Source organism: Bombus flavifrons, chromosome 15, assembly GCF_040668555.2.
Source record: "Bombus flavifrons isolate JBK064 chromosome 15, iyBomFlav1_principal, whole genome shotgun sequence".
NCBI lineage: Eukaryota > Metazoa > Arthropoda > Insecta > Hymenoptera > Apidae > Bombus > Bombus flavifrons.
The window spans coordinates 6,666,360-6,684,991 of record NC_138456.1 but is presented as its reverse complement, the minus strand read 5'-3'; the positions used below and the strand labels follow the sequence as shown (position 1 = coordinate 6,684,991).

Below are 18,632 nucleotides of genomic sequence, written 5' to 3'. Positions count from 1 at the left end.
CGCCACGATATTAAATCTTACGAGCTACTTGTCACGCTATAGCCTTGAGAATCGACACGTTATCTTTCTATTTGCTTCAAATCGAATGGAACGATGTGCAGCAAGCCTAAACTATATGCGTTAATCCACTTCGTTTAAATTGTATGTAATTTTATAGTTAAACTATATCCAGGCGCTATTAGTATAATTCTGTTCTTGAGATCAAATTAACAAGTGAGTCGCTACCGACTAACAAGATTCATTTCGCGGTAAAAACGAGAATGGAGGAGAATGAAGGAGTCTATTATTCGTTAATACAAAGGAAGCTCGTAGCGAACTCAAACAACGGTTGAGACAAAGGCATGGAGAATATTTTAAGATTCGACGTAAGAACGAACGGAATGACAGGTGAAGATAGAAAGGGATGTCGGTGTCGGGAAGATGGTCGCGGCTGGCCCGGAAGATGGTATTAATCAAATGAAGCGGTTTCTGTTACAAGCGAGGCGAAGATGGGTCTGAGCTGCCTGCCGGTACCCGGGGGATAATCAATCTGGAGAATTAGATCAGATAGCTGGTTGTACGTGAGCCAACTCCGTCTCCTTAGATTTATCCAGTCGCTAAGAAGCCTGATAAAGTACGCTGCGCTACCTCGATATCGAATAAATTCTGCGCTTTTGCTTATCAGATGGGCACAATCGTTCGCGGCTTTCAGCAAATTTATCAACTTACGCTTGACGCTTAGATAATCATGCTTAGTCAATACAATTTGACGGTTTTATGCTATTTTTTGTAGCATCAAATTGAAATGTTATTTTATCACTTATTAAATTTTCTTTCCAAACGTATAAATCATTTCAGAAATATCGAGTAAAGTTATAGTTGTACGTCGTTTCTCCTCCTTAATTTACTTTAACGTAGATTCCAAAAGTTTCCTCAAATTGAAATTTCGAATCGACAATTTCTACGTGTTGAAAAGAGGAACGCCACAGAAGCATCTTGGCCGCAGTGTATTACTAGGATGAATAATAACAAAAAATAACGTTTCTTCTCTCCCTTTAGTGCAGTCTTATTTTCACACGACCTCTTTTAAGCGTGATATACGAGGATAGCTTGGTGCGCCGCTTTCAAAGCTGCGCCCTGTTTTCATCCTACTACTACGTACGCAGGGAAAATGGAAAAATTCACGAAAATACTAGATATACAAAACATGTTCATCTAAAACCGTACCTTTCTCCCATTTTCTCTCTACTAGTTGGAGAACGAATCTTTTGCTGTAAGAATTTACGTATGTTACTCTACAAAACTGGATTCCGTGGGTGTCATTACCGTGTTACAAGAGGAAACATTTGTGGCGAGGAACTGCTCGCAACTTTGTGCTTCTTGTACATATGTGAGTGAGAAAGTTTCCACGGTTTAAACTTAGCAAATAATTTAAGTGAACATTGAGGCCGACTGCAGAAAAAATTCACCGTGGAAGGAATGCTTTCGTTATCCGTTTGAAGCGGTTCCGTGCGTAATATTTACATTATACGAAGCTATTTTCAACTATCCTAATAGAAAATTAAAGAAGGAGTAATAGGAAATTTATCAAAGGAAATAAACATCCTAGTTTTGTGATCTGAATCGTTCCAAGTTCCTCTTGCTCATTTTATAGTATATGATACTATAATTAATTGATATAATAGACATACTCGCGAACTCGTGTTTTACTAATCATGATGTAACGTGGAATTACAAGCTAGTAAGATAAATTGTCCACTAATTGAACTAAAGCAACAACAAAGTGGATTATGGTTATGGATAAAGACAACGTGGAATTAGGAAGAACTTGTGAAGAAACCTTAACTGTTGGATGAATATCATTTGAAATTTTATATTACAATTCTTTTATTTGATTCTAAATACAATTATATTCGTACATTTCATTATGCTTCCCTATTGATAAATAAAACCTTCCATTAAAATTTCTATTAAAATTAAAGATTCAATTTTCTATCCACTAGCTCTTTATTTGTTTGAAAATCCTATTCTAATTCTCCTGTACTAATTCTGTGATAATCCTCCAAAGTATGTAATCCTCACGAAAACGAGACCTTTATTGTCGATACATACAAGCTTTTTAGCTTATATAAAAGGATAATTTTTTAATGAGGGAGAAATGCGGTAAAAATAACCGCAGAATTACTTGGCCAATTAAAAGATACTTATATTTGTGGTAATAGTGCGCTAACAAATAGCAGCATACAAAGTATGAATATTACACAGCTATGTAGGATACTACCTGGTTAAATGAAATCACTACATCTTAAACAAATTGCGTACATTAATTGACTCTATAATGCATATGCTACGACTTGGTATATTCTTTAAAACATTCAAACGAGGATTACTTTCGTCGACTTCATTTTATGAGAACTAAAATCCTGAGGTCAATATACCGTTAACTATTAAAATAAACTTATCAAGCAATTTATATTACGAAGTTATATTTAGTATAAGGCGCAAAGATTCTCGTTACACGACGACAGGACGTTTGGTATTTTGATTACTTATTAACCTACTACTAACATCGTATTAGTTACACCTTAGGTACATAAATACAATTAACAGCTAATTGATTATATAGTAGCATAGTAACTACATGCATTTATGCATATATGTATATAAATATGATCTATTGAAGTCGAGATAAGATAACAACCACTGGAGGAAATACTATTTACCAAAAAATACACTTTCTTATGTTGATATAAAGATTGGTTAGTTTGATTTTTAGAAAATTCGCATGATATTTGAGACTTGTGGAAGAATCTGTAATTTACACATTTACCATATTCCACCTCATATTTTGTTACGTCGTTCTATGTCTTTACATCGATCGTGTTAGTATAGCCTTATTATTATTAATACTAAATAAGATATTAAAATCAGAGAATCTGTCTCTTAAATTTGCAGTCTTTTGTGAATAACCACCAATATTCACAATTTTGATATATCTAAATGCAATATTGGACAACTTATTAAACGCAAGGTTCTACGTAATTTCCGGGGAACAAACCCGTTATACCATCCATGACCCCCTCCCACCACCCATCATCATTCTTTTTTAGTACATAAATTACAGAGCTTTCCTGGAAGCTCAACTCATCCTCCTTGTCGGCATAATAATCATAAATTGCAACAACTAAAATGGTAATATTTGATTACATCTTAATACTACTTAAATATTCTATGGTTTAAAAAGTATCACAACATACCTTTTTCGATATAATTCTTTGGCACCCAACCAGGGAGATCTTCCTCATCTGGTACAATAGGCATAATAGCACCACTAGATTGTGTAGGTCTACCAAATTGCGGATGTTCTTCTTGTTCTGGTGGTGGTGGTGGTGGTAATGGTGGGCTACTTGCACCACTACTTCGACTAACTTGATGACTCAGTCTTTCTGACAAAGTGTGATAACTGGTAAAATCTAACGTATTACCAGTTATGCCAACTAAGGGCGAAGGTGGCGCTAGAAATGGAAACGGATATTTATATAATTCCGTAGTTTATTACTTAAATCTAAGTCCAATCAAATAAGAACTTACGAGGCATACTATTGTGTTGTTCCTGGGCATACCCTGCTGTTACACTAGGTGGAGCTGGTGGTGGTGTTTGCGGATGGCTTTGCAATGGATGAACTGTTCCCACTTGAGGTGGCGAAGTATGTTGGGTTGTAGTGTTTGCATGTGTATTATGATTGGTATTGTGTACTGCGTGAGATGTGGTATGTGCATGTAAAGGTAGAGTACTATAACCAGGACCACGTTCTCTTCTTGGATGACCTAGTGGATAATTAGGAGCATAGTGACTAGGAACTTGAGGTGGAGCAACTGCAGGTGGTGTTCTGTATTCTCGGGACCCTTTGCTCAATGTTCCTAGAGGTAAAATAGGAAATTCATATTAAATAATCTAATGACATTTTAAAGTAGATATATGTGTATATATATATTATTTTTATATTTACCAGTTCTTACTGTCTGAGGAGGGGTAGGTGGCTTAGTGGTAGGAGCTGGTCCTACCATAGCAGCACCTAAACCAGAACCAGTGGAAGCTGCACCTAAACTTTGAACACTGCCCTGACTTCCACCACGTTGCTTACTTCTTGGAGTACCACTACTACGTACTCCATGTCCAATATCATCCAAGATTGTGTAATCAATACTCTTTCTTACATATTTAATTGGTTTTTCAGGATTTGCTGGTGCAATAATTTTGTACTGGCGTACCGTGATTTTATTAGCTGTTAATACTCCAATTTCTCTTCTGGCTACTTTTTCTTTGTGTATCATAACCGTTTGAGCAATATGGTTCATTTGGCTTTCCATCTCAGCAAGCTGAGATGTTTGTAAATCCAATAATTGTAAAAAATTATAAGCAAGGGTATTTATTTGATAGGCTACACTAGCCAATGACTGAGTAGTAAAATTTTTGGTTTCTTCTAAAGCTATTCTCTTGTTTTCAGCTTGAAAATAATTTGCTTCGCAATAATCAGCAACCCGTTCAAGATTGATATGATTATCAGCCAGGTTGTTTCTTCCCTCAGGAATTTCCTGGCCGAGAAATGCTGCTAGCTCTGCCATAACCTCAGAGTCACTGCCTACCCCTGATGATACACAATAAGAACCGGATCCTTAAGAGAACCAGAGTAATTGTATTTAAGAAGATTTGTACATTTTATTTTATGTTTGATGTAGATGACATTCTCGAGTACATCGTGAAATTATTATACACTTTAAATGATATTATATGCAATAATCGAAGTAACAAAGTAAAACAAATAGTTATGAGTCAAAAAATTCGTTCAACTTTGAAGAATGAGGTTATGTAACTTTCATGAGAAATTCGCGAAAGATTTCCCGAATAACGAGAATAAAATTTTAAGTGTGTTTTTGATAATTTTATGTTGTTCAGGCGAAAAAATAAAGAATTATTAACTATGTAATAATTGTTTGAAGGGCGGTGTCCCGTATGTAGGATGCAAAATGGAGGTGGAACTTAAATCTAAAGATTAATCATGGAAAATGAAACGTCGATACAACAAATGATTTGAAAAAAATAGAAAATGAACTAACGGTACTCAGCCATGTCGTAACTACCAGCTATTACACCTTCTTTAATTCATAATTACCAAGAATCTCAGAAACTGATAAAAAATAAATAACGATTTACGTTACGCGACACGACACTCAGTATGAGCAAGTGATGCACCGAAACACTAGTGACGGCGTAGACTGCAATTTACATGCAGTTAGCACGAATGTTCTTGATTTTGGTTAAAGTTGGAGCACGAATACGATCGCGGTATACTTGTATAGTAACTGACTAGCAAAGACATATTAAACGATAAGATTGAAAAAGGAAGATTGTACAAAAGAGAAAGGAAACTATCTTTTGACGGAAGTGTTAAAAGAAGGGAAAAATGACAGATTCTTCGAGACCTCGTGTGGTTCGTATCGATTACTCTTTCGAGGCATCGAACAATATTACAAAATACAGTAATTACATCGTAAATTTACAAAGGTAGGCCAGTAGAAGAAACATTCGTTGCGATTGAAATACTAGATATTAATATTGGAAAATACAAATAAAGATTTTTATCAAATTATTGTATATCTAAGTATGGTGGATAAAAAGTGATATACTCCCTTTTGATTGAGTGTTCAGATCATTCGAAGCCAAATTCGTAAAAGAGTCAACAATTATTTCGTTGATTAAAAGTATGAAACAAGGAATTCGGTTGAAGTACTATCATTCACGGTAATTCGAAAAATGATATTTTCTGTGTGTACTTGCGGAACTAATAAATCGTTGCGAAGAAGTTGATTCGCAACATAGCAATCATTATCTCTTGTCGAACTCCTTAACGTATAATGCTTAAAATGAATAATCTTTTAAAAGAATTGGAAGCTTTAAAAATTAAGGGCGAATTTTATGAAGAAGACTTATGGGCAAAATACAATAATCTTATACTAGTGAGTTATGTTCCTGAAAGAATCGACTGTACTAGTCGACCATGCGAAGAAAAAGACTTCAAAGGGTATAGACAAATTATAGATAGAAATTTGCAAGATATCAGATCTATGCTTCAGCATATCATTTACTGTCGTCATGAAGGGCACATGCAAATAAAATTAGATTCATCGATAGTAAAAACTTTTACAATCAATTTGTTACTACTCATTGGAGAACAACATGAACAAAATGTTTGGAACACAGCAGAATCTGTGTCCATCTCCAAAGACTTGACTAGCAAAATCTTGGAGATATACAGATATCAAAACATCTCACAACTTTTAATGGAACAAGATAACTTTACTACAGTATTATTAACGCTAAGGCCTAAGTTACTGAAAGATACTTGGAAAGCTTATCCAGCAGCTGTAGCAAGTTACAAATGGATTATATATCAAATTGAGGTTCGTAAACCAAATTAAAGAAACAATGATTAAGTAATTACGTGTTAAAATTTATAATTTATATTTATCTTTTTCAGAAACCAACTTTATATAATCATATTAGTGATGTGCTTCCAACAGCTTTAATAATTATTGATGATTACGTGCCAGAAAACATTGTACTAGGTCTTGAATGTTTATATCAAATTATTCAACATACTCACTTGGTAAACATTTATATTATGTAATTTCAAGTATAATGTTGTTCACCAATATAAGTTACTAATTTTATGTTTGGATATTTAGAAAAAAGGATTCATTGACACCGGATATGCCAAAGTAATTTTTCATGCTTTAGAATGCTTAAGTCATCAAAGAGAAGCCAAATATGTAATTTTGATATATAAATGCTTAACAAATTTATTAGCTACCATTGAACATTGGGATAATACATTAAATGTATTTGAAGTAAGTTTAAAAAATTAGTATTTATATGTATTAATTTAAGTATAAATCTTGTAATGTTGTATATTATTACAGTGGACAAAGAGGGATGATATTTTAGCTGTTCTACTAGATAATATGGAATTTGAACAAAATGTGGAATTAAGATGTGTGTATATGTTGAGTTTACCTCAACTGTTGACTAATATTGGTTGTGCCAAGTGGTGTGAAAGATTAACAAGAATACTTACCGAGTATTGTGAACATCATACAGATCTAAAAACATTAAAAGCAACATTGGAGGTAAATACCTTCATTATATATTTTACTTTTATTATATGTTACCTTTATTACATATTAAATATAATTTTTTAGACTGCAAAAACTTTTCTCTTGATGTTTCATCTTCGAGTGGCATCTCACTGCGTACCTCTGTATACTGCTTTTTTAAAACTGCATTTTGATTTAACGAAAACTCCAGTATTTGACAAGGAAATAATGCAGAACTTGGATGACTGTATTTGTTTATTATATAAATTATCCCCAAATGTAGGTTGTGCAGTAATGAATGATGATCGAATGCGTTCAGTGATAAAAAATAGTTTGCAAGTAGTGTGCTTAGGTGATACTAAGTATTTTCAGTGAATGAACTATATAAATCTGTTTTAGAACCTAACAATAAATATATTATTTAAGAAAAGAAAAGATTATTTTTTGTAGAGAAAGAATTTTGTAGAATATAGTATGATAAAATATAATAAACAATATGTACTTAGATGTTTTATGTTGTGATCTAATAAATTCGAAAAATGTATGATACTTTGTATTGTAAAATAGAGATTTTTATTAGAAATTTTATTTTTAACTACTCTTATACCTCATATTTAAAACACATTATTAGATTACATAAATAAGATGGATATTTAATCACAAAATTGGTACCTAAGTAAACTTTCTAATTTTTAACACTTTTGATGCTTACATGATTCCCACTGATATTTGCTTACATATATAATCAGTATTACGTTTATCTTATGTCTAATCTTTATATCAATACTATTTCTAAAAACGAAAGATGAGTGAAAAACAATTTTCCTTTCAAGTTATTTAAGTTATTTAAACTTAAGTTTTAAATTTTTTGTATCTTTTGTTATAAAGAAACTAAAATTCTCGACTTTGTACCAAGAGATAAGATATGTATGCAGATTTATCTGAATACGCATAAACAATATATATATATATATATATATATATGCATGTATGTTATTAGGGAGATATTAAATAGGGGAAGAAATAATTATCGATGATCATTCTGTATTCAGAATTGAAGAAAGAATGTCACCATTTCTTGTTATAATACTAATTTTATTAGTAGGATATAAAATCTACAAAAGTATAAGTACACTTCCAAATACACCACCATGTAAGTTTCACAGGATTAAAATAATTCCGTGCGTCGTATTTAAATTATCTGCATTCGTTCTCCTTTATTACAATTTAAATATTTTACTATAATAGGCATTCCGCGATTGCCAATAGTAGGATCTTATTGGTATTTATTATGGTATAATTATAAATATCCTTTTAAAGCTGTGACGTATTATGCAAATAAGTTGAAATCTAAAGTCTTGACATGCCACTTTGGTGGTATTGTGACTGTAGTTGCAAATGATTATAACAGTATTAAAGAAGTACTAACAAAAGATGATTTTGACGGAAGAGCAGACAATATAGATGTTCTCTTAGCAAGATCCTTTGGAGAATCATTAGGTATTTCCTCATGAAGAAAATTTGATACGTTTATAAAAGAAGAATGCCAAAAATAATGCTTCACATTTGTAATTGCATAAAATTCCAGGTATCTTTTTCGTCGAAGGTTTATTTTGGCAAGAACAAAGAAGATTTGTTCTTCGACATATGAGAGATTTTGGATTTGGTAGAAGACAAGAAAAATTTGAAACAATCGCAATGGAAGAAATTGCAATTCTTATTGACATGCTGAAAGAAGGTCCCATTAACGACAAAGAAAAGGTACTTCAGGACACGATGAGAATTATTTTAAAATTGAAAATTGATTACTAATTGACGTTTCAATGAATTTATTAGACAGTCTTAAAAAGTGGTTCCGCGCGATTTCCGGATATTCTGTATCCATATGTTGCGAATACTATATGGTATATAATGTTTGGCGAAAAATTCGATCGTTCAGAATATCATAAACTGAGATATTTTTGTGAATCTGCTATGATGTTTCAAAGAGCATTTGACACTACTGGAGGAGCTCTTTCTCAATTTTGGTTCTTAAAGTATTTTGGAAATATGTTTGGATATAAAAATATAATGCTAGGAACTTATCGTATGGTAGATTTCATTAAGGCACATATCAATTTTACGTTTATATTTATAAATTATATTATTTTAATATACTAAATAACTATAAAATATCATGATTATTACAGGAACATTTAGACAAGAGAAAATACTCAGATAATGAGGACGATAAAGGTTTAATAGACCGATATTTAAAGGTTTTAAACGGAAACGCTAAAGGGAAATCATTCTCCGAGAAACAACTTATTATGATTTTTGTGGATATCATATTTCCAGCTTCATCTGCGGTGCCAAGTGCTCTTCTACACACAATCAAGCTTATAATGCATCATCCAGAAGTAATAAAAAATATAAGAGAGGAAATAGATAAAGTGGTTGGAACTGGAAGACTTATTACGTGGCAAGACAGGAAGAAGTATACATTATTCGTATTGCAATTATTATATGGCAGAAAATATTTCACTAAAAAATCTTAAAAATGTTTTAGTTTACCATATATCGAAGCAACAATACGGGAATCGCTCAGATACGAAACACTGACACCATTCGGCGTATTACATAAAGCGATAAAGAGAACTACTCTTTCTGGTTTTGATGTTGCCAAGGATACAATAGTAATTACCAATTTAGACGGACTAAATACAGACGTCGATTTATGGGGTGATCCCCATAATTTTAGGCCTGAAAGATTTCTCACAGAAGATGGTAAACTGCGTAAAGATCTCACATTTCCTTTTGGATTTGGTAAGTAAAGAGTTTTTGGCAAATTTTAACGACACTATCGACACGACTAACGACACTAGTAATAACGTTTTATCTCTTTTTGTACTAGGGCGTCGTGTGTGTGTGGGTGAAACTTTTACGAGATATAATATGTTCGGGATAATCGCTGTATTAATGCAAAACTTTAACTTCTCGTTTATAGAAGATGAACCAAATAGTCTCAAAGATAAAATGCCAGGTTTAATTGTTAGTCCAAAAGAAATGTGGATTCGAGTGGAACCACGTTATACCTAATTGATATATAATACATTTCACATTCTTTTACAATGTAAATACCTATTTCTCTATAATTTTTCATTCAAATATTGTTATTAACAATATATTTAACCTTACTGAAACAATTTTTATCCTAATTTGAAATGATAAAAGCTACGAAACTGTAAGGATTAAAAATAGAAAATCGTATATAATTTGTGTACTATAAATTTATTTCATAATCTGAGATAGTCAGAGACAAAAGTTACATTGTATTGAATAAACATAATTAATATACAAAGATTTTCATAAGAGTTGACTACAAACAAGTTTCATTGATGATTGATTATACTATGTTAAGCGATCTACAAAACTGTCAATATTTTTAAAATATTCAGTGCCCATGAAATAAAAACTTTATATACATATATTGCAACTTTGAAGAAGGTAGAGAAGATATGCTTAATCTTATGAGCTGTAAAAATTAAGAGCTTACTTAAATATATACATTTTAATGTTTATTTTCCCAAATTTTTTATTCTTTCATCTTTTATACAGAATATTTATTGATTTTATGATCTCCCAATATCGAAAATAAGCGTAAATTAATTACATTTCCTACCTGTTCAGTGATATAATAATTTTTACATTATAATTAGAAAATACTGTAAATGCGATTACAAATATAAAATATTGAAACTCTTGGTATTTTTATAATATATTATATTGTTAACGAAAATTTTTGTAAATAATTTATGAAACGAGTTAATGAATTTTTGAAAAACAGCATTAGTATTAATTGAAAATAAAAACGTTTGTACATTTAATTTTGCCAATAATGGCAGAACATTATTTTTTAATACAGTACAAAAGTACTGTTGTTTTACACATATACCTTAATATTTTCTTATTACTATTGTAAATATACATACAATTCTGCAAAACTATTATGTTATTAACCTCTTGCATAACAAAAGGTTCTTCAAGTGGTACGAAATCAACAAGACATAAAATCACATTGTACATAGCTTCACATGTGTATTTGAGTTATGAATTAGGATTTAAATTTACAATGCACTTTTTTTGTAAATGTTCAGATAGTCTATTTCATATAACTTCCCATATGAAATACCTTTATTCTCTGTGTACCAAAACATATAATCCCAAAACTGATAATACTGCATATTTAAATTTGGGATATTCATTCATACATATTGTAACCATTCCTACATATGGCAAAAAACCCCTTGCTCTGCCAACAACGTCTTTATGTGTAAGCCATAATTGACCAGCTGCATATAAACCTCTATCATCAACAGAATTATTATCACCCTTTGTTAGAAATTTAACAGTATTATTTTGATCACCCCTAAAATACATAAATTATTTTTTTTAATAATTCGATATATACCTAGCTTTCATTCTTGTTATCGTTAAGATTTAAAAGATACTTACTTCTCATGTAGTTTAAGTACTCTGTGTACAATTGGAATATCTCTACCCTCAACTTTAAAAACAACAATTTCTCCTACCCTGACTGGTTCATCTTGGTAATTGGTTAAAAATAACAAATCTCCCCTATGGAAAGCTGGTTCCATACTACCACTATAATATTAAAATTTCCATGCATAAAAAATCATGTTTTAAAATACTGAAACGCTAAATTAAATCTATAAATTATGCAAAAAGTATAAAATTTAATGTTTCTCTATTATTAATATTATCACACAACTTATGATTCTTAAATAATACGAAATGTATAATCACTCCAATACGTAATGATCCATTGAACAAAACATTATTAATAATATATAAGAAATCGACACTGTCTACAAGATTTAATAGAAAATCAATAACGTTACAGTTTAAAACTAGATTTATTCGCGCGAAAGATGCGTCAAATGTAACTATTAGGTTAAGTATTCAAATACCTGAGAACGACCACGATCGGACTTTCACTACCTGTTACAACCATCAAACCTTTCCATATCATCAGAGCAGATGTAACGATCATACCAAAACTTAACATCTGATACAGGAACTGTAAAAGGAATCGAAAACAGTGATAAAGCCTATTTATCGACCATATGTGCTCACTCTAAGAATCTACGGTAATTCAAACGAAGAAATTCGTTTACCTGCCGTTTATTCATTCGCCGCACATCGTCGAATATAGATTGCAACATTGTCACAACTGTTTTTTATAAAAATTACGATAACCAAGTTAAACAAAACAATTTCAACTTTACTTTGCTTGAACACAACCGGCAACAACCAGTAAACGTATCGTTCAACGTACCACGTCACGTAAACAATGAATAAGGAACGTTGGAACAATCGGAACGGTCCAAATGGTATAGTCCATATCCGTTCGTGAACGAAGGAACGCGCGCAGTAACACTTTTGAATAACGTACTTCATATATTTTTCACAATAAACGGTATACTTTTACGTGTTAGTGCTCAAATATTGTTTTAAACAAACCAATTTGCGTCAAAGTTGTTGTACAATTGTAGTCTTGCAAAATTATATAGTATGTATCGGTAATTCTTCAAAACTTTTGCAATCACTTTCCCATATCCGTAGCCCCTAGAGAAGCGTAGACATCTTGCCTTAATTCGAATGCAACTGCATTATGAAAATTTCTCATGATGAATGGAAATATCCTTCACGGAGTAACAACATGAAATAATGTAAAGGTATGTATATTTTTTTACGATAGATTATTTATTTATTCAAAATGGCGTCTAAAATTAAAATTTAAGATTTATGTAAATTGTAATTCTGATTCTAATATGTGAGAAGTAATACGAATATGTGTATATTAAATGTATCCCGAAAACGTTACGAAAAGTATTATTATAAGTATGGGGAGAGATTTATCCATAAAGTTTATCTATTTTTGTTGGATCGTCGGATTTGAATCGAGCAACGAATATTTCTGGCGTCATATTGACTTCCGCGTCTATCTTTTGCAATGTGTGACGATTGAGCATATTATTCTCATTGAAAGTATTGAGTTTCTGGACATTTGCAGTAAAATCGGTTCTTCTGATCGAATCACCATGGTTTTCTTCGTCGAGATACCATTGTGATACCATTTCTTTCAGCGGTTGCAAATGATTCACATTTTTTTTAACTTTCTCTAATTCCTCGTTACAAAGTCGTTCCACTTCCATCAATTTCTGCTTATACGCGTTTGCTATCATTTTCCACCGGGCATTATAACGCTTTTCCGCCTGAATAAATGAGTATTCGTCTTGATATTTAGCCAAACGTTTTTCATATTCGAGTATTGTCAATTCTCTGAACGCATCCTCTGATGAAATATCTAAAACATCCCCTGTACCATAAATTAATCAATCCGTTATTAAAACATTATTCAAATATTTTACATCTCGTTTCCTAAGAAAAATTACCTAGATTGTTAGATAATGGCGATTCGGCAGCATAGGCTGCTGCGGCTGCACGTGCGGCTGCAGTTGCTTCTTCCAAAGCCAATGCATCATCCTTTTCACGTAAAAATTGCAATTCCCCTTTTTCTTTTTTCCAAAGTTCTATTTCCTTCCTTAATTCTTCCTTTAAGTTCCTCATTACTTCACTGAGCGACTCTATTCGCTCCCGAAGAATGTAGCTATTAGTTACGAAAATTATTCAATATAACGTGTGATACTTTTTTTTTTTTTAATTGACAAAGGTTTTTTTTTAACATAGTGTGTACTTTAAATCTTTATCGTCTTGGCCATCTTCTACTGACTGCGCGCCCTCTAAAATCACCGAGTCTTCTGGCTGTTCAAGAACAGCTGAGAGCTTTTCTAATGAATCATCATTCTCATTCTCAGAAACACGATCATAATTTGGCAACACGCTTCCTAGATCCAATGTTAAATCGACGTCCGCTTGATCCTTTATCCTTTGCTCCTCATTGGATAATTCTATGCATTGATTATCAACATTTTGAATGCTGTCGGTATTGCTTGAGCTATCCGTTGAAATTTCTGTCGAAGACTCATGCTCGTTTTCCATTTATGATATTTTCTTAAAATTACTGATTTGACAAACTTTCTAATCAACGATGGATTATTTAAAATTCTGGTTGACTGAAGTTATTTCACTTTACATACGTCATTTTTTGATATGACATTGTTTTTTCATTATGTCTAAGTTACTATAAAAAACTTGATTCCATATATGTTTATAAATATCGTACATTTGTAAGGGTAGATATTCAAGGTGATATAGTAATTTTATACCAATTGCCTTATAAGGAAGATAAAAATATTTAAAGTTACTCCACGATTGTCTATGATGCTTCGTTCTAAAAGAAAATCTCCTAACTCTATACAACGTGGGTATGTGTGTTATATTGAATTTTTGATACAGGATGACCGTACCGGTAGTGAGTAGTGAGTGACCTCTTCTGCTATCGGTACTATGTTAATTTAGTGTAGGTTATTATTGATTTCTCTTTACTCAAGTTAAATATTTAAGAAATCTCAATGATTTTTCTGTAATAGCGGCATAGAAGTCGAAAGTTTGTTAATTATAAACAAACTGAACAGATTAGTTTATTTTCCATGTACCAAAATTAAACTTTCTGTCATACATGTATATTAGTTACATTATTGCACAGGTTATGTGCATTGATTTTAATTGTAATGGTGAAAACAGGAAAACGTATTTATCGAAATACGTTTCAAAGTGCTAATTTCCAAGTCTCATTATTTTAAATTAGTGACAAAACCTGTATATGTCGAGATACGATGACAGGATGAGGTTAATTAGCACTTGAATATAGAAAAATTTTGTACTCGAATTTTTCCTGTATCAAGGTTCTTAATTATCAGAAAACATGTTTATATACTTCTGGTCATTGGTGTGCTGGTATTTCAGACCCATTGTAAAATGGTTATTAAGGCACACAACACGAATGTGTGAACTTCAAAGAATTTGTTATGGAGAATTACCTGGAGCACCGAGAACATTAGCTGTAGAAGAATCTCTTAAGTTATCTAGGAATGCTAATATTAAAACTCTTATAGTCTACTTGAATGATCTCGCTGATCAGCGTGCAATCACAAAACAGACAAAGCAAAAAATTTTGAAGGAAGCTATTATAACCATATTGGTGACTAAGAAAGTAAATCCGACAGCTCACCCTGACTTTGCCAAGTCATTTGGTAAATGTATAGAACTAATTTGGGGTTATAGACAACTTTGTGTGGAATGTGAAGAGCTTAGAAAAACACCATATGATGCTGACAATTCTGAGCATGAGTTCTTACTATTAAAATTATGGAATTTGTTGATGCCTTATGAGCCTTTAGATGCTAGAGTTACCAAACAGTGGCAACACATCGGCTTTCAGGGCGATGATCCAAAAACAGATTTCCGTGGAATGGGCATTTTGGGATTAGAAAATCTAGTTTATTTTGCTCAAGAGTATCCCAGTGCTGCAACACACGTGTTATCACATTCTACACATCCACGTTATGGTTATGCATTTGCCATAGTGGGCATAAATTTAACAAGCATGGCTCTAAGATTATTAAGGGATGGAAGTGCCAAGACTCATATTTATAATTCTTCAAAGGGTTTTCCAACAATTCGCGCATTTCATCAACTTTACTGTTATCTTTTCTATGAATTTGATGGATTTTGGATTGATTCAAAACCAAGCAATATGATGGAATTTTCATCCATACAAGAAAAGTTTGAGAACAGTATCAGAATGGCATTAACTGACTCATCTACTGTCTTTAGGATAAATATATCAATTGATAATGTTTAAAATAGATGCAATATTTTATGTTGATAAGTCTAAAACTATCACAGAGAGTGAACATTTTCTCATTACAATGCACAAAGCTACTAGTAGCACGGAGTATCTTATGAGTGAATAGAACATCATTATTGCAAATTATGTAGAATATAAAATATAAAGCAAAACATAAATATTCTGAAATCATTAAGTTACTGAAAAATACAAAGAATCTTGATGCATTTGATATTATATTTTTACTTTATTTTTCTACTAGTAATAAAGGTAATAAAGGAAATATATGTGTTACCTAACGAATGTGAAGGGGTTCGCATATAAATTCATTTAAAATCATTTATTTATCATAAATAAGTTAAAGTACAACGTTTACCCAAATAAATATATTACTTCCAATTTGTTTTTATTTAATTTTTTAAATAGGTATATGTAAATATAAAATTCTATTATAATTTTGTTATATGGATTCAGATGACTTTCTTGGGGAAATGCATATCATGTTTAGTAGATGCCATCATGTGTGTAACAGCAATAATTTTTATTCAAAAGTATTTATTGTAAAACATAGAAAACATTTGTATTAAAAAAAGATTAGACTTGCAGTGACTATTATACATATTTTATACGAAATAAAAAATGCAATTGTTAGAAATAAAATATATATATATATATATATGTTTTTGTATCTCTTTAAAATATTCATATTACGGGAACTGATCAAATATATATATGTAATTACGAAAATAAAAAATTATGCGAGTTGTTAAAAGTATAAAAATAAGAGATTCACTGTAATTAAAAACTTTATTCATCTTATCTATGTATATACATACATTGTGATTTGTATAAAATCATGATCAATAATAACTTGATGCAGTACCCATAATATATGTCTTTGATACACGAAATGGCTAGTCCCTTTTTTGTGCCATTTCAGTTGTGCGTCTGAATTTAAAAGCTACGGAAATTATAATAAATACGCCGATCGCTATGCTACTGACCCATGGGTTTTCATGTAAGAAATTCGCAATTGTTTCTCCAAGATCATCGCTGAAACGGGAACATATTTATATCATAATTGTATTACACTAATATCTGTGTACAAAAACTTGAATCTACTAATAAATGTGTTCAAACTTACAGTCTGCGTTGTGGTACTGGGACAGTCTCAGCATGTGCATTTTTGTAATATTCTTTTGCAAATGATGTAAAAGAATTAACGTCGTATTTTGGAATCTCATAACGATACATTTTACCATGTCTAAAGCTACAAGTACAAAATAAATTATGTTAAATATTAAAACATCATATTGTATCATTAATTCTGTTTATCATTATAGCATCTTATGGTGTGCTTACTATTTATCTCTTATGTACTTACAATATAAATTCTGGAGTTTTATAAACATTAAATCTTCTTGCCGTGGATGCTCCAGTTGTGTATTTGTTGATACGTGCTACATTAACCCTTCGTTTTAGTTTTGCACCTACAGCCTCCCACCTTGGAATCAGTCTACTACATTCCACACAGTCTGTACTGCCACTTTTTTTATAAAAGAATTGTACTTTAAATATCTGCCAAATAAGAAATATGCATACATACAAAACATTATGGGGAACCTAAGACTTACAACATAACAAACCAATCCCCAGTTGTAGCTCCACTACTTGCTTGTGTTAGATGTTCAAATGTATCATCAGTTAATTCCTTCACTGTAGGTTCCTTGTTTTCACTGAACATAGTTAAAATTTCTTCAGCATTCAGAGGTCCTAAAAATGGTGATTAAATGGGAATTAATAGGTTAATAAAAGCATTTTTTATTAAGATATATTAATAACTATACCATCATATAATAAAGGCACACCATGCCTAAAGAACACAAGTGCTGGTTCTTTATCGTCACTATAGACACGAAGCAATTGACTGTCAATTGCTTCCACAACCCCAGTAGATAAAGAATTTAGATCTTGTATTAAATGAATCATTTCATTCTTATAGTTATCACACGTTGTGCATTGACGCTGTTTGCTTGCTGTAAATATTATCCGTATTTGAACATTTTACATATAAGAACTGCTAGTTAAATGAATTATAATTTTTAGCATGAGAGAGTCAAGGAAACAGGAATTTAAAAAAAGATAGAAGTTCAGTTAATAGGTTATGCCAAGATTTCTTTAAAGGAATGAATTTTATCAAATTTCTCATTAAAAATATTATTTTTATTATGATATTATATAATTAAATATTAGATATTATTTATATTATAAATAAACTTAATATCAATTATCATGGAAAACGTTCTTTTATTCTGATAAATGAAAAAATACGTGTAAACATTAATCAAAACTTACTAAAAAGCACGACTACATATTTCTCAGTTTTTATAAGATTTATAAGCTCTTCATCACTCACTGTTTCGAGATTGGCAGAGCGAACGCCAACAAAACTACATATCAATATGAAAAATATTATTTGTAACATTTCGTATTGAATTAGATCAACAGTATTGGCTGGAATATTTTTACCGACAATCTGTTACGCCAAAGAGGTTAACATGTTCTACTTCATCTTATTTCATTCTACTCTGGAGAAATTGTTTGAAATCCGAGAAATTGTAACTTATTTTCTATTTCTGCCAACGGGTTAAGATCAAGTAGATTATTCTGTCACTCATAACTT

At 31.5% G+C, this 18,632-nt stretch overlaps 7 protein-coding genes across 10 annotated transcripts; 3 read left to right on the top strand and 4 right to left on the bottom strand.

Annotated features, from left to right (window-relative positions):
- Window positions 1-1,858: 1,858 nt before the first annotated feature.
- Window positions 1,859-5,238, bottom strand: Abi (tyrosine kinase Abl). 2 transcript variants are annotated; one of them, XM_069128987.1, is made up of 5 exons: window positions 5,098-5,238; window positions 3,990-4,655; window positions 3,571-3,900; window positions 3,237-3,494; window positions 1,859-3,163 (listed from the first exon to the last, which is right to left on the bottom strand). In XM_069128987.1, the coding sequence occupies exons 1-5, from the start codon at window positions 5,108-5,110 to the stop codon at window positions 3,000-3,002; spliced, it is 1,431 nt and encodes a 476-aa protein (XP_068985088.1). In that variant the 5' UTR covers window positions 5,111-5,238; the 3' UTR covers window positions 1,859-2,999. The 2 variants fall into 2 exon arrangements, with proteins under 2 accessions (XP_068985088.1, XP_068985089.1); XM_069128988.1 differs by having other exon boundaries at window positions 3,990-4,628.
- Window positions 5,239-5,639: 401 nt separating this feature from the next.
- Window positions 5,640-7,676, top strand: LOC138187817 (TELO2-interacting protein 2). The gene is made up of 5 exons (XM_069128989.1): window positions 5,640-6,441; window positions 6,519-6,647; window positions 6,727-6,888; window positions 6,961-7,167; window positions 7,240-7,676. The coding sequence occupies exons 1-5, from the start codon at window positions 5,896-5,898 to the stop codon at window positions 7,507-7,509; spliced, it is 1,314 nt and encodes a 437-aa protein (XP_068985090.1). The 5' UTR covers window positions 5,640-5,895; the 3' UTR covers window positions 7,510-7,676.
- Window positions 7,677-8,171: 495 nt separating this feature from the next.
- Window positions 8,172-10,704, top strand: Cyp304a1 (Probable cytochrome P450 304a1). Its single transcript, XM_069128985.1, has 7 exons — window positions 8,172-8,287; window positions 8,383-8,634; window positions 8,723-8,895; window positions 8,971-9,240; window positions 9,324-9,610; window positions 9,683-9,939; window positions 10,028-10,704. The coding sequence occupies exons 1-7, from the start codon at window positions 8,200-8,202 to the stop codon at window positions 10,210-10,212; spliced, it is 1,512 nt and encodes a 503-aa protein (XP_068985086.1). The 5' UTR covers window positions 8,172-8,199; the 3' UTR covers window positions 10,213-10,704.
- Window positions 10,683-12,492, bottom strand: twr (signal peptidase complex catalytic subunit SEC11 homolog C twr). Its single transcript, XM_069128998.1, has 4 exons — window positions 12,312-12,492; window positions 12,105-12,214; window positions 11,629-11,778; window positions 10,683-11,542 (listed from the first exon to the last, which is right to left on the bottom strand). Exons 1-4 carry the CDS (start codon window positions 12,357-12,359, stop codon window positions 11,308-11,310), a joined length of 543 nt encoding a protein of 180 aa, XP_068985099.1. The 5' UTR covers window positions 12,360-12,492; the 3' UTR covers window positions 10,683-11,307.
- A 433-nt stretch (window positions 12,493-12,925) lies between these two features.
- On the bottom strand, window positions 12,926-14,200 carry LOC138187818 (uncharacterized). Of its 2 annotated transcripts, none has more exons than XM_069128990.1 (3): window positions 13,895-14,200; window positions 13,593-13,807; window positions 12,926-13,516 (listed from the first exon to the last, which is right to left on the bottom strand). In XM_069128990.1, the coding sequence occupies exons 1-3, from the start codon at window positions 14,197-14,199 to the stop codon at window positions 13,053-13,055; spliced, it is 984 nt and encodes a 327-aa protein (XP_068985091.1). In that variant the 5' UTR covers window position 14,200; the 3' UTR covers window positions 12,926-13,052. The 2 variants fall into 2 exon arrangements, with proteins under 2 accessions (XP_068985091.1, XP_068985092.1); XM_069128991.1 differs by having other exon boundaries at window positions 12,926-13,504.
- Window positions 14,201-14,339: 139 nt separating this feature from the next.
- On the top strand, window positions 14,340-17,495 carry LOC138187819 (ELMO domain-containing protein 2). 2 transcript variants are annotated; one of them, XM_069128992.1, is made up of 2 exons: window positions 14,340-14,525; window positions 15,067-17,495. In XM_069128992.1, the coding sequence occupies exons 1-2, from the start codon at window positions 14,479-14,481 to the stop codon at window positions 15,962-15,964; spliced, it is 945 nt and encodes a 314-aa protein (XP_068985093.1). In that variant the 5' UTR covers window positions 14,340-14,478; the 3' UTR covers window positions 15,965-17,495. The 2 variants fall into 2 exon arrangements, with proteins under 2 accessions (XP_068985093.1, XP_068985094.1); XM_069128993.1 differs by having other exon boundaries at window positions 14,395-14,521.
- LOC138187820 (thioredoxin domain-containing protein) lies at window positions 16,738-18,526 on the bottom strand. The gene is made up of 6 exons (XM_069128995.1): window positions 18,305-18,526; window positions 17,797-17,985; window positions 17,584-17,722; window positions 17,334-17,495; window positions 17,094-17,219; window positions 16,738-17,002 (listed from the first exon to the last, which is right to left on the bottom strand). Exons 1-6 carry the CDS (start codon window positions 18,432-18,434, stop codon window positions 16,864-16,866), a joined length of 885 nt encoding a protein of 294 aa, XP_068985096.1. The 5' UTR covers window positions 18,435-18,526; the 3' UTR covers window positions 16,738-16,863.
- Between the last annotated feature and the right edge of the window lie 106 nt (window positions 18,527-18,632).

Excerpts from the sequence above, each read along its gene's own strand:
- Cyp304a1 (XM_069128985.1), top strand. The coding sequence starts at position 8,200 with ATGTCACCATTTCTTGTTATAATACTAATTTTATTAGTAGGATATAAA. Across the intron at positions 8,635-8,722 it reads ATCCTTTGGAGAATCATTAG|GTATCTTTTTCGTCGAAGGT; the intron begins GTATTTCCTCAT and ends ATAAAATTCCAG. Across the intron at positions 9,940-10,027 it reads CACATTTCCTTTTGGATTTG|GGCGTCGTGTGTGTGTGGGT; the intron begins GTAAGTAAAGAG and ends TTTTTGTACTAG.
- twr (XM_069128998.1), bottom strand. The coding sequence starts at position 12,359 with ATGTTGCAATCTATATTCGACGATGTGCGGCGAATGAATAAACGGCAG. Across the intron at positions 12,215-12,311 it reads GGCGAATGAATAAACGGCAG|TTCCTGTATCAGATGTTAAG; the intron begins GTAAACGAATTT and ends TTCCTTTTACAG. Across the intron at positions 11,779-12,104 it reads CCGATCGTGGTCGTTCTCAG|TGGTAGTATGGAACCAGCTT; the intron begins GTATTTGAATAC and ends TTAATATTATAG.
- LOC138187819 (XM_069128992.1), top strand. The coding sequence starts at position 14,479 with ATGATGCTTCGTTCTAAAAGAAAATCTCCTAACTCTATACAACGTGG. Across the intron at positions 14,526-15,066 it reads CCTAACTCTATACAACGTGG|ACCCATTGTAAAATGGTTAT; the intron begins GTATGTGTGTTA and ends CTGGTATTTCAG.
- Abi (XM_069128987.1), bottom strand. Across the intron at positions 3,901-3,989 it reads TCCTCAGACAGTAAGAACTG|GAACATTGAGCAAAGGGTCC; the intron begins GTAAATATAAAA and ends TTTTACCTCTAG. Across the intron at positions 3,495-3,570 it reads ACAACACAATAGTATGCCTC|CGCCACCTTCGCCCTTAGTT; the intron begins GTAAGTTCTTAT and ends TTCCATTTCTAG.
- LOC138187817 (XM_069128989.1), top strand. The coding sequence starts at position 5,896 with ATGCTTAAAATGAATAATCTTTTAAAAGAATTGGAAGCTTTAAAAATT. Across the intron at positions 6,648-6,726 it reads TTATTCAACATACTCACTTG|AAAAAAGGATTCATTGACAC; the intron begins GTAAACATTTAT and ends TTGGATATTTAG. Across the intron at positions 6,889-6,960 it reads ATACATTAAATGTATTTGAA|TGGACAAAGAGGGATGATAT; the intron begins GTAAGTTTAAAA and ends ATATTATTACAG.
- LOC138187820 (XM_069128995.1), bottom strand. The coding sequence starts at position 18,434 with ATGTTACAAATAATATTTTTCATATTGATATGTAGTTTTGTTGGCGTT. Across the intron at positions 17,220-17,333 it reads AAAACTCCAGAATTTATATT|CTTTAGACATGGTAAAATGT; the intron begins GTAAGTACATAA and ends TTGTACTTGTAG. Across the intron at positions 17,003-17,093 it reads CCAGTACCACAACGCAGACT|CGATGATCTTGGAGAAACAA; the intron begins GTAAGTTTGAAC and ends TTCCCGTTTCAG.
- LOC138187818 (XM_069128990.1), bottom strand. The coding sequence starts at position 14,199 with ATGGAAAACGAGCATGAGTCTTCGACAGAAATTTCAACGGATAGCTCA. Across the intron at positions 13,808-13,894 it reads CAAGACGATAAAGATTTAAA|CTACATTCTTCGGGAGCGAA; the intron begins GTACACACTATG and ends CGTAACTAATAG. Across the intron at positions 13,517-13,592 it reads GCCATTATCTAACAATCTAG|GGGATGTTTTAGATATTTCA; the intron begins GTAATTTTTCTT and ends TTTATGGTACAG.